Here is a 13,376-nt window from a genome sequence, read left to right on the forward strand (position 1 = left end):
GGCTGCTCTACAAATATCTTCCAAAGGGATATTACCAAGGAAAGCCATAGAGGCCCCCAACTTTCGGGTGGAGTGGGCTCTTGGAGGGACCGTTAAAGTGCGCTTAGCCTTGTGATAGCAAATCTGAATGCACTTAACGATCCACCTGGCTATACCTGCTTTGGAAATGGGGTTGCCTTTGTGCTGGGCTGAGAAGGCAACAAAGAGTTGTTGTGTTTTCCTAAAGTCTTTGGTCCTATCTATTCTGCCGTGAATAGAATATAAATAGAATAGAAAGAAACATAAAACATACAGGATTGATTTCTGAATTTGATTAATGTTCCGAATTGATTTGTGTTCTTCGATTTCTTCTTTGAACGTGTCTATCATTGAGTTGAAATATTGATTTTTTTTTAATATGTGCAAAGATTTACTGTTTGCTATTGTTCAATAAGAAAAGGTGTACAATATTTTTGTTTGTTAAAATAATATATTTATGTATTTGTGATTTTTGTATTGTTATATGTTGAGTGTCTCTCAAACATAGGATCACTTTGTTTTAAGTGTCTAAAATTTCTAAGTAAAGGGTATAAATAAAATATACCGAACAAATCTGGAATCTAGTTCTATTTGTTTGCTCAGATTTATGAGCACCTGAAAAGTGGTGGGGTTGGCATTTTGTTCTTTCAAAATATATTATACGGTCCAGCTGACCCTACGTCCCGGGACCTACCTCCTTAATTATTCAGAGTATTGATTGTTGCACCTAGATATTGCCGCACATGGGCTGGCTGAAGGTGCGACTTTGGATAGTTCAGGGAGAACCCCAGACTGAAGAAGGTGAATGGTGTGGGACATGTCGGCGGCGCACTGCTGGGCCGACTTTGCCTGAACCAGCCAGTCGTCCAGATAAGGGTAGACATGGATGTGTTGTCTCCTGAGGTGCGCCGCCACTGTCGCTAGACATTTGGTGAACACTCTGGGGGCCGTGGTCACTCCGAAAGGAAGGACCTTGAATTGATAATGCCGATTTTGAATGGTGAATCAGAGGTATTTTTTGTGTGATGGATGGAGTGGAATGTGGAAGTAAGCATCCTTGAGGTCCAAGGTTGCGAGTAAATCTCCCTGATTGAGGAGCGGAAGAACCTGCTGCAGCGTTAGCATGTGGAAGTGTTCTGAGAGAATGTACTGGTTTAGGGGCCTGAGGTCCAGAATAGGCCTGAGGGACCCGTCCTTCTTTGGGATTAAGAAGTACAGGGAGTACACCCCTGTGCCTTCCTCCTCCACTGGCACAAGCTCTATAGCGCCCTTTTGCAGCATGACGAGAACCTCATGCTGCAATAAGTGCAAATGCTCTGTGGACATAGAACGGTGTTTTGGTGGTATGTTGGGTGGAGTGGATGTGAGCTCCAAACAATAACCGTACTGGATAAGTTTCCTGACCCACCTGTATGTGGTGATGGATGTCCAGACTGGCAGGAACTGCTGGAGTCTCCCCCCCGACAGGTGTGGAATGGTCGGGGGGCAGTGACAGGGCGTCACTGTTTGTTGGAGGCGGAGGAACGGGAGTTGTTGTTGCCCTTGCCTCTGCCCTTGGCGTTGTTGCCCCGATAACCCCCTCTATTTTGTTTGGGGTAAGAGGATTGTGCCCCACCTTTATTGAATTGTACAGAAGGTAGGTTGGAGTCCTCATTGCTATCGTCTGTACAGTGTTGGATGATATCTAGCATCTGGATTGGAGTTGGAGCAAAACAGGTTATGCAAAGTCAGCAAGTAACCCAGCTGAGAAGCCATAACCCTGCTCTAGCCTGTATTAGTTTATTTGTTGGGCTTCCCTCCAGGACCGGAGGTACTGCTTTGGTCTTACGAATAAGCTGCTTTCTAGGATGTATCAGTCTCTGCACCAAGGGTAATGTGGTTGGCATCGGAGGCGCCAAAAGTGGCGTTACAGGAAAGTCAACCAGTGAAGGAACTAGTGCAGGAAAGGTGTAAAACTCAAAGCTCATTGTGGGCCTTGGAAGGCTTTTCCCTGTGCGCCTTGATCGCTTTCATAATACGACGGGTTGCAGGACCTCAAGTTGTGTCGCAATCTTAAGTACAAGCAGTAAACTACAGGTTAGTGGTTGACATTTTCCATTACCAATTGGAACAGGGCTTGAACAGTGGTTTTTAGGGATGAAATCCATAAGTACTGTGCTTGAATTTGGAAGGATTTCTCAGAAGAAAACATCTTAAAACAAGGAGAGATCTACATCAAAAGGCACAGAAAACATGGAACTGAATTTGATGAACCAGGTTGGGTGCTTTATGGCTCCAGGAATGTCAGTGTTGTGGTTTCCAATGCAGAGATGGAGCCAAGCAACCCCCACTGGGACAGGAGGGCTATGAATGTTTTGGGTGCAGTGTGGCACCTGGAGATATTAAACGGGTGAAGAACCTGCTAGCAGAAGTATACACCAGAATGAAAAGTGAAATATGGCTTCAGAAAATAAATGTGACAGATTAAGTACTTACACACTTTTTTTCAATTTATTTCTCAAAAGGTGCAAATGGCAACAAATGAAAATCTACACATACATAAGAAATATGTACACAAGACGTATATTACAAAATCTGCACGTTTCCTATGATACAAGACAGAGCAGATTAAGAAAGAAAAGATGAGCAAGGGAAAGTAGCACTGCCCCCACACTCATAAGGTGGTGTTTTGAGAGAGATGGGGATGTTTAAGGTCACAAACAAGTAGCTTCACAAACAATAAAATATTTACAAAATGTACAGATCTTATAAAAAAAATACAGCTAGTATTGATGTTCATTGTTTGACGCTTTCAAAAGATATACAATATTCTGTACAAGAGTCAAGTGAGAAATGATAAAAATACAAGAATGCTACAAAAGTCGAGTGGCATTAACACCAATTTACAAGCATGACTGCCCGGTTGAATTTTTAAGTTTAGTTACAATAAACTGGGATACAATTTACAAGTGTGGTAGTAGAAAATATCTTATTCCATCTCTGTAAAGCGAGCCAACATCGCTTTCCGCACAGCATCTTTGTAAGAATCTGAAGTTGATACCCCATAAGAGCTGCCCTTGGCCCCCAACCCTGCACCTCGCATTCGTACTTTTGCCTGTAGAAGAAAAAACAAAAAATCATGAAATTGCTGTTGAAATCAAACAGTTTAAGGACAATAAGGTTAGCACACAATATGGACAAACAATTATCCTCTACAACTAGCAATGATAACTATCTCAGTCCTGGAGAAAAGTTTTAAAAACGTAAGTAAAGTCGAGCCTATCTTGGGCAACAATAATCACATTAACAATTTATTGTTTAAGAAAAAAAATTATATGAACATAAAGAAAACCGAGTTATGCTCCAATGCTTACTCCCCCCCCCCCCCCAAAAGAAAAGGGGGGGAGTGGTTAAATAAAAAAAATGGGGCCAGATGGATTGCCAGCTGAAATTGCTGAAGATGAACATTGCTCCTATATCTAGGCAAGCTCCTCCAATGCCCCAAAACAAACGCTACATGAAACCAACAATTCATTTTGACTACCAAACAAGAACACCTTTTACCGTCCACCGCTGCTATAAACCTTCAGGTTATGGCTTTAAATGAAAATTCCCACGAAAGACAACATAATGGTTACTTCGACGTAGAAGCAGTTTTGCAGCCTGTAGAATTTTCTGGATTCACAAGCTGTCCATTATTCCACCATCTAATGGTTGGGTCTGGAATAGTCTAGTTTCATTTTATTCCCAAACAAGGGTGGTGTACACTTTTTAGCACTATGAACCATCTGAGATGTTCGACGTATGCCTTTGAAGTCCCTGTGAGTGGTTTCAATCTTTAGGTTCTTTTTTAGCAATCTACTTTGGCTTCTTCCCCTTGGTGCAACTTTTACCCTCCCCTGTTGCATTCAACTCTTTAGGGAGGTGGGAGGGTTGAACGTAAATCTAGAAAATTCATCAAGTTGCAAAACTAGTCATATGAATAAGTAACCATTTTGTTTTGTACTGTGAGACAATTTACTTGCTTTCAGTAATGCCTTGTCTGGTAGAGACATGATCTAGCCGTAGATTCCTTTCCATAGTATTTCCCAGATGTCAGGCTGGATCCAGAAGAATTTTGCTTGAGCAATACCCTAGTGTGCTGGTAGGTGGCAGTCCGCTCCACATGATGTCAGAAGTGATGTCTGCGTCACCATTATTGGCATCACCTCAGCACGCTGATGCCCATTACTTTATGACTTTCCATGTCAGGAGTGGAAAGCCATGAAGCGCACTGACAGTGGTGTGTTTAGAACAACTAGGGCCCTGTAAGGGATGATTAGTTTTCACCCGAAAAAACTATATGCTGTGCGGGAGGATGGTTAGGTCGGCAAGTAATCTGCAGCTATATCATGTCTCTACCAGATAAAGCGTTACCGAAGGTGAGTAACTTGTCAATCTGATAAAGATATCTAGCCACAGATTCCTTACCTGGGAATAGATAAATACCATTCCAGAAAGAGGGACTGTGGACAAGTTTAGACCAGGTAGCCCTAAAGGACCAAGCGGCCAAAAGGCAGTTTCTGCGGAATGGACTGTCTAGGATGTAATGCTTAGTGAATGTGCGTAGAAACTCCCACGTTGCATCCTGACAAATGTAGAGGACTGGGACACCATATTGCAACACCGTGGTGGCAGCCTTCGCTCTGGTGAAAGAGCTCTTATGCCTTCAGGAGGCTGTTTCTTGTTCAGAACGTAGCAAATTTTGATGGACAACCCATCGTGAGATAGTCCTCCGCACCATAAAACCTCTCTTTGATCCAGCGAAGTGTTGGTCGTCCACCAGGATCTTATGTGCAGTCAAGTTAGAATGACTATGCTCTTTTTGGGTCCAGACTGTGGAGTTAATCCCCCTTATTCGAGGGGTACGGAGGAGCAAAAAAGTGGGCAAAGTGATTGACTGCCCCAGGTGGAACGGAGAAACTAATTTAGGTAAGAAAGAGGCTCTAGTCCGAAGCACAAACTTATCTGGGAAGATGGTCTTGTGAGGACGCCTGGCTGACAGAGCATGTAATTTGCTAACCCTCGTGGCAGAAGTTCCTGCCATCAAAAAGGATGTTTCAATGGTAAGCAGCCAGAGTTGTGCAGACTCTCGAAGGGAGCACACATTAGGAATTTGAGAAACAAATTAAAGTCCCATTGAGGCATGATTAATGGGCCAGGTGAGAAAAGGAGTACAGGCTCCTTAAGAAATCTTTTGACAATAGAGGATTTAAAGAAGGCAGACCGAGGATACCCATTAAAAATGCCAAGAGCAGGGCCGTGCTGGGAAAGGGTCAAAATATAGAGAAGGACTTCAAAGAGGGAAGCAGAAAGTATCAATAGACCTTTCAGTACAATATTAAAACAAGCATTGGCATTGCCAATAGGTCTCGCTTGTGGGACCTTATAAGCACATCTTCCACCTCATTATTTTGCAGCCTAGGCACATGTTCCAATGCCGCCCAGCGAGTGGCGCTGTTTCCTCACATGAGGTAAAGAAGGAAGAGAAATGCACGGCCGTGAAAGTGGCTCTCGAGGGGGGGGGGGGGGGGGGGGGGGGGGGCATTCCTTTGAAGTGTCGGGTCTGATGCAATTATGTGAGGCAGGCTGGTTAGGAAGCAAATGGCAAGGGAGGGAGGCTGAGGCTTTGATGTGGGGAGTCACAAGTGAAGTGAATAATTAGGGGAGGAGAACTGGCAGGCTGATAGGCAGAAGGGCTCAGGCAAGCTCGTGCACGAAGGAGCTTGCTGTCACGTGATTCACGTGAACTTAAAGAAAACTGCAGCGCAAGAAGCCCTTGGCTTCACGAGGATTTTGGCTACTTGAATTTTCGCTCCGCTCGATGCGCTTGCGCGCATCGATAGGTCGCGAGACCTAAGAATGTTGCCACCGGCAGGAATACAGTGTCTTGGTAGAGGGACGCCTGGCTGGCAAAAACATTGCAGACTTCGGGAGGAAGGTTGAATGCCTTTAACTGCTGCAGCTCAATTTCCATGCAAGAAGGCGTAGAGTTGATAGGTTTGGGTGGAGGACCCTCCCCTACTACTGCGACAGAAGATCCTACCGATGGGGCAGCTGGATCGGAGGAGGAATACTCAGTTGGAGAAGCTCTGGATACCAGAGTCTCCAGGCCCACTCCACAGCCACAAGAATAATTTGGGCCATCGCTCCGGATTTTCTGGAGCACTCTGGACAAGAGTGATATTAAAGGAAAGGCGTACAGCCACTTTGTGATGCACTGGCTAATTTCTTTTTTAGCAAAGTCAATGACATCTATGCAGCCTTTGCCAATGGTGTTAAAATCACCCCTAAAACCACCTCTGATTTGGCTTGCAACATTAGAACTACCCCCTTATTCCTTCAGTTTGCAGAGGTCTCTACAGCCCAGATTAGGGACATTATGTCTTCCATTAAGACGGGTTCTGCTCTTGACCCATGTCCCCTTAAAGTACTTACCCCGGTGATTGAAGTGGTACTACCTGTCATCACCTCCATTTGTAATACTATGATTACTTCAGGTATCTACCCACTCACGCTAAAAAAAAACCCAATAAGACCACTGCTCAAAAAACCGAATCTTGACATGGACGAACTTAAGAGCTATCGGCCCATCGCCAGCCTCCCAGCCGTGGCCAAAATCGCCGAAAAGGCTCTGAATCTCCAACTTTCAGCCTTTATAGAGGAACACCACTTGCTGGACAATTCCCAGTTTGGCTTTCGTCAATATCATGGGACAGAGACGGCACTGATTAAGGCCACGGAGGACATTAGAACTATTCGGGATGCTGGGGGAACAGCGGTCCTCATATTGCTGGACCGGTCGGCGGCCTTCGACATGGTCGATCACACCATCTTGATCGACCGTGTCGAAAGCATGGGTGTTCAGCAAAGGGCTAAGACTCTTCTGGCCTCCTTTCTGGAACAAAGGACACAGGTGGTCACCATAGGATCTTTTCAGTCCTCCACCCTTTCGTTGCCATGTGGAGTACCCCAAAGCTCATCCCTGAGTCCGACACTCTTCAATATATATGTGTCGGACCTGGCCAATGTCATCCGAGCCCATGGGATGAGCCTTACATCCTATGCTGATGACACCCAGTTGGTACTTGCCATCAGGAATAATGGCCAAAAAATATCAGACGAATTCAATCTGGGCATGGAAGCAATAGGGAATTGGATGGCTTCCAATTGCCTTAAATTGAATTCTGACAAGTCCGAAGTTATTTTCGGAAATCTGATGCCGGAATGGTCTTCCCGCTGGTGGCCACTGTCATTGGGTCCCCCTCCCACCCCTGTGAGCAGGGTGAGGAATCTGGGAGTTATGTTCGATGACCGTCTTACCTTTCTCCCCCATGCTAATCAGATCACCTCCTCCGCTTTCCATAAGTTACGACTTATAAAAAAAATTCTTCCTTTTCTCCCGGCCACAGCGGGTAAAACCCTGATAACATCCTTGGTACTTTCCACTCTGGACTATTGCAATGCACTATTTCTGAACACTCAAGAAAGAGTTCTCAATAAAATGCAAGCCATCCAAAATGCGGCTGCCAGGCTTCTGGGAGGTGTCCCCAAATTCCACTCAGTGTCAGGAACCATCAGAGAACTCCATTGGCTTTCCATCAGAAATAGAATTAAATTTAAATCCCTCTCCATTGTCTATAAGGCCTTGCATAACCAAGGACCAGCTTTTCTGATCCAAAATCTCACTCCCCATCGTCCCCTCAGACCCCTTCGATCTTCCAATCTACACGAGTTAGTGGTACCTCGTACCAAACTGGTGTCTTGGGGTGACAGAAGATTCCTTGTGTCAGCACCTAGACTCTGGAATACACTGCCACATGCTATTAAAACTAGCCCGTCTCTCTGGTCTTTCCGAAAGCAACTCAAGACCTGGCTCTTTAATCAGTGATTCCCTCTTTCCCTCCTTGGCTGAATATGGCAGAGATCTTAGCGCCGAGATGCCCAAGGGCCTTCGCTCGCGCTCTATAAATACTATAAATAAATAAATAAATACAGGAGGCATGAGCTCCACTCAAGACTAAAAGCGTCACTGAGAGATTGCCGCTTTGAAAACTCAAGCATGCAAAACTGCCGACATCGCACGTTCTCGGCAGAGAACAGATCTAACCAAGGCTCACCCAACTTCTGAAAGAACATGCGTGACCTCCGGATGGAGACACCACTGGTGATCGGCTAGGAATAGACAGCAGTTAATCTATCCTGGCCTTCAGGGAACCTGCCAAGTGTTGAACCACCAGGGATATGCCCTGCTGTTCCAGCCATGTCCAGAGATTGAGGACCTCTTGAAAAAGGGTCCACGACCCCACCCCGTCCTGTTTGTTGCAGTACCACATGGCAGTGGTGTTGTCCGTGAACCAGATTGCTTTTGATTTCAATGCCAAGTGAATCGCTCGGAGCTCCAGCATGTTGATGCGGAGTCCAGATTTAGCCGGAATCAATAGTGCCTTGATCCCACACTTCTCCCAAATGGCTGCCCCATCCCAGGAGCAACACTTCTGCCACACTGTGCGATATGGTTGGAGAGGGGTCTGCCTTCGACCCAATAGCGGTTGGTCAGCCACCACTTCAGGTCCTGTGCTGTTCTCTCCGAGATCTGCATCCACTGTAAGCGAATAGTTTACCTGTCGGTGTAGTTTTGCAGCTTGAAGATCTTTCTGGATTCACTATGCTGTGCATTATTCCGCGGTCTAGTGGTTGGGTCTGGAATCGTAGTCTTTTTTTTTCTCCCCCCGCAGCCCAGGTGGGCGTCGACGTCCCAACTTTTGGTGTACTTCCTGTGACGTTAGCACGCTTCCCGCGGAAGCTCCCACCTTTGGGCGCCATCTTCGGATTCTTTTTTCTTGTTTTGTTTGTGAATCCTTTGGCAATGTTATCTTTCTTTTTCAAGTAAGTGATTTTTCCGCATTGTCCTTTAAGGTGTCTGGTTCTATATTGTCTTTGTATTACCACCATCTTCTCCTGCCTCATCTTTCTGGCGGAGGTGGGTGGGTTCGCTAGTGAATCCACAAAGATCTTCAAGCTTCAATACTACACCGACAGGTAAGAAACTATTCGTTTTGCAGCGTGAATCTTTCTGGATTCACTATGCTGTGCATAGACTTTGTAGCGGTTTGTTATGTTTGTGGCGGCTGGGTGGAAGAGGAGTGTTGGTTGTTGAATATATGTTGAAGCACCTTCTGTCCTACTCGTGCTTCCTTGTTCATTTGTATATCCACACAATAGTGCTTAGTAAACGTGTGCACTGAAGTCCATGTTGCTGCCAGACATATGTCTTGAATGGGTGTGTTAGCCAGGAAGGCTATTGTTGCTCCTTTTTTCCTGGTAGAGTGGGCTCGTGCCCCTTCTGCTAGTTCTTGGCCTGCCTGTCTGTGGCAGAATTGTATAGTTTGTGCGATCCATCGTGCAATGGTTCCCTGTTACTGGTCTACCGAGGAAACTGCTTGCGAAGGACACAAAGAACTGCTTGGTTTACCTGTGCTCCTTGGTTCTGTGTAGTGCATTATTGCTCTTCTAGCGTCCAGAGTGTGCAGTGCCCCCTCTGCGCTTGTGGCCCGTTTCTGAAAGAAGCTTGGTATTTGTACTGTCTGGTTTATGTGGAACCTTGACACCACCTTTGGCATTAAGTGTTGGTCAGTTCTCATCACCATCCTATCATTGTGTATTTGGATGTAGGGTTATTGTAGCGTTAGCGCCTGTAGTTCACTCACCCTGCGCAGCGAGGTGATTGCCACCAGGAAGGCATTTGTAGGGAGGCCTTATGAATGGGTTTAAAGGGCGCTTTCATGAGCTCCATTAGGACTTAACGAATAGTTTTCTTACCTGTCGGTGTAGTTTTGCAGCTTGAAGATCTTTCTGGATTCACTATGCTGTGCATTATTCCGCGGTCTTGTGGTTGGGTCCGGATTCGTAGTCTTTTCTTTGTGTTTTTTTTTTTTTTTTTTCTTTGCCCAGGTGGGCGTCGGCGTCACACCCCCTTTGGGTGTATTTCCGGTGACGTCGGCATGCTTCCTGCGGAAGCTCCCACTCTTGGGCGCCATCTTCGGGTTCTTTTTTTCCGTGTTTCTTTCGTTTCCGAAGTAATGGCAATGTTCTTCTTAGTTTGTATTTACCGCTTTGTACTTTCAAAGTCTATTCTTTAGTTAACCACCTCTTCTCTCTCCAGCCTCATCTTTCTGGCGGAGGTGGGTGGGTTCGCTAGTGAATCCAGAAAGATCTTCAAGCTGCAAAACTACACCGACAGGTAAGAAAACTATTCGTTTTGCAGCGTGAATCTTTCTGGATTCACTATGCTGTGCATAGATTTTGTAGCGGTTTCTCATCTCTGTGGCGGCTGGGTGGAAGATGAGCGTTGGGTGTTGAATATGTGCTGTAGCACCTTCTGTCCCACTTGAGCTTCCTTGTTCATTTGTATGTCCACACAGTAGTGCTTCGTGAACGTGTGCACCGAAGCCCATGTTGCCGCCAGGCATATGTCCTCTATGGGTGTGTTAGCCAGGAAGGCTATTGTAGCGCCCTTCTTCCTGGTGGAGTGGGCACGTGTCCCCTCAGCCAGTTCCTGTCCTGCCCGTTTGTGGCAGAGTTGGATTGTTTGTGCGATCCATCGTGCAATGGTCCTTTTGGTTACTGCTTTGCCCATGAAGCTGTTTGCGAAGGACACAAAAAACTGTTTCGTTTTCCTGTGCCCCTTTGTCCTTTCAATGTAGTGCATGACTGCCCTTCTGGCGTCCAGGGTGTGCAGAGCTCTCTCTGCGCTGGTTGTGGGTTTTTGGAAAAAACTCGGTATCTGTATAGACTGGTTCATGTGAAAATTGGATACCACCTTCGGCATGAAGTGTGGGTCAGTCCTCATCACAACTCTATCGTTGTGTATTTGTATGTATGGTTCTTGTAGCGTCAGCGCTTGAAGCTCGCTTACTCTGCGTAAGGACGTTATCGCAACCAGGAAGGCTGTTTTCATAGTTAGCATCTTTAGGGAGGCCTTGTGAAGTGGTTCAAAGGGCTCTTTCATGAGTTCCGTTAGGACTGTGTTCAAGTTCCATGCAGGTGGCGGCACCCGCTTGGGTGGCGCGATCCTTTTCGCTCCTTCTAGGAATCTCTTCACCACCTGTGATGTGAAGAAGCTCCTGCACGTTTCTCCCCTTGTGTAGGCTACTATCGCTGCCAAGTGAACTCTTAACGAGGATGAGCTAAGGTTCTTCTCCAGTAAGTGCGTCAGGTACCTTAGCACTGTGGAGTCCCTCTTCATCTTATTGTGGAGTCTTTCCTGTCTGCACCATATTGTGAATCTTTTCCATTTCGCAACGTAGCACTTTCGAGTGCTGGGCCTTCGTGCCTCCCGAAGTACCCTCAGGGTGCTTTCTGGTAGTCTCAAATGTGCGAACTCTATGTCCTCAGGAGCCACGCTACTAGGCTCATGCTCTCTGGCTCTGGATGCAGTACCTCTCCGTTCTGCATGGACAGTAGATCTTTCCTCCTGCTGAATCTGTGGGGTGCACACTGTGTCATCTCCATGATCTGCGAGTACCAGGTCTGCCTCGCCCACTGCGGTGCGACCAGTATCAGTGTCATGTTGCTCGCTCTGCACTTGCTCAGTACTCTGTGCATCAGTGGTATCGGGGGAAAGGCGTAGGCAAATGTCCTTGACCAATCTATCCATAGGGCATTCCCCAGTGTCCCCTCCTCGGGCTGCCTGGATGCGAAGTTTTGGCATTTTGCATTCTGGCGTGTGGCAAACAGGTCCACCGATGGTGTCCCCCACCTGTCGAACAGGTATCTTGTCTCCTGAGCATTGAGCTCCCACTCGTGGGATGCCGATGTCTGCCTGCTGAGCCAATCGGCTTGTATGTTGTCCTTCCCTGGTAGGTGTATGGCTAGCAGGTCTATCTTGAGAGGGATGGCCCATCTCCATATCTCCTGCGCCAGCGTTGAAAGCGGTGCGGACTGTGTGCCCCCCTGCTTGTTGATGTAGAACATCGCAGTGGTGTTGTCTGTTTGTATCAATACCTTGTGCTTGTACAGTCTTGTTTGAAAGGCCTTCAGTGCAAGGAAGATTGTCTTCAATTCTAAGTAATTGATGTGCTTTGTGGCATCCGTCGGTGTCCACAGTCCCCTCACCTTGAGCTCCTCCATGTGAGCGCCCCATCCCTTCAGGGATGCGTCTGTGGTGATGGTCACTGTTGGCGTTGGGGGCGTTAGAGGCTTTCCCCTTGCTATGTTCTCCATGGTCCACCATGTCATCTCCTTCTGCACTGCGTGCGTTACAACCACTAGATCCTCCCAACTGCCTGTAGCTTGTGACCATTGCTCCTGTAGCCATTCTTGAATGGGTCTCATGTGGAGTCGTACATTCGGTACCAAGTGGATGCATGATGCCATCATCCCCATGATCTTGCTCGCCGTCCTCACTGTCCGAGCTTGTCCCTTCCGGTAGAGGCGAGTTTCCTTCACCAGCGCCCTCGCCCTCTTCTCGCTGGGGAACACCTTGCCCTGTAAGGTGTTGATCTGTGCTCCCAGGAAGATCTTCACTTGTTCCGGCTCCATTGATGATTTCTTCCAATGGATGGAGAACCCCAGGTTTATGAGCGTGCTGGTCACTATGTGCGTGCAGCTTGCATTTCTGGTATGAGTTTGCTTTCACCAGCCAGTCGTCCAGGTAAGGGTATACATGTATTCCCTGCCTTCTTAGGTGCGCTGCGACTGCTGCGAGGCACTTTGTGAAAACTCTTGGTGCCGATTTTAGACCGAAGGCCAGTGTCGTGAACTGGTAGTGGCTTTCTCCGACGGTGAACCTGAGCATGTGCTTGTGCTTCCTGTTCATTGGGATGTGCAGGTATGCGTCTTTGAGGTCTATAGTGACCATGAAGTCCCCGGTCTGCAACTGTGGGAGCACCTCTTGCAGGGAGGTCATTTTGAATTTTTGCGTTCTTATGAATTTGTTCACGAACCGTAAATCGAGAATGGGCCTCATTGTCTCGTCTACTTTTGGTACCAGGAAGTATGTTGAGTATACTCCTGTGTTTCTTTCCTTGAAGGGTACCTTTTCTATGGCCTGCTTCCGCAGGAGTTCTTTTGCTTCTTCCTGAAGGCACTGCAGCTGCTTGCTTGCTAGCGGCTTTCTTCTTGGTTTTCTGCTTGTTGGCCTCGCCTCCAACTCTATGCAGTATCCGAATTGGATAATGTTGAGGATCCATTTGTCTGATGTGATTCCTCTCCACTCCTGGAGGTGGAATCTTAATCTTCCTCCCACTGGTGTCCTGTGGTCGTAGGTGTCTAGTTTGTCTTGACCCATCTGTACGTGCTGCCCCCTGGGATCTTTTTTGTGGGTGGGCACACGGATT

At 46.9% G+C, this 13,376-nt stretch overlaps 1 protein-coding gene across 1 annotated transcript in view; it reads right to left on the reverse strand.

The window, feature by feature from the left end:
- Positions 1-2,486: 2,486 nt before the first annotated feature.
- Positions 2,487-13,376, reverse strand: part of RBM5 (RNA binding motif protein 5) — a 277,566-nt gene continuing 266,676 nt past the window's right edge. The window contains exon 25 of the mRNA XM_078661241.1: positions 2,487-3,112. Coding sequence (XP_078517367.1) covers positions 2,987-3,112 — 126 coding nt within the window. The 3' untranslated portion in view covers positions 2,487-2,986. The remainder of the gene's footprint in view (positions 3,113-13,376) is intronic.

This window comes from Lissotriton helveticus, chromosome 9, assembly GCF_964261635.1.
Source record: "Lissotriton helveticus chromosome 9, aLisHel1.1, whole genome shotgun sequence".
NCBI lineage: Eukaryota > Metazoa > Chordata > Amphibia > Caudata > Salamandridae > Lissotriton > Lissotriton helveticus.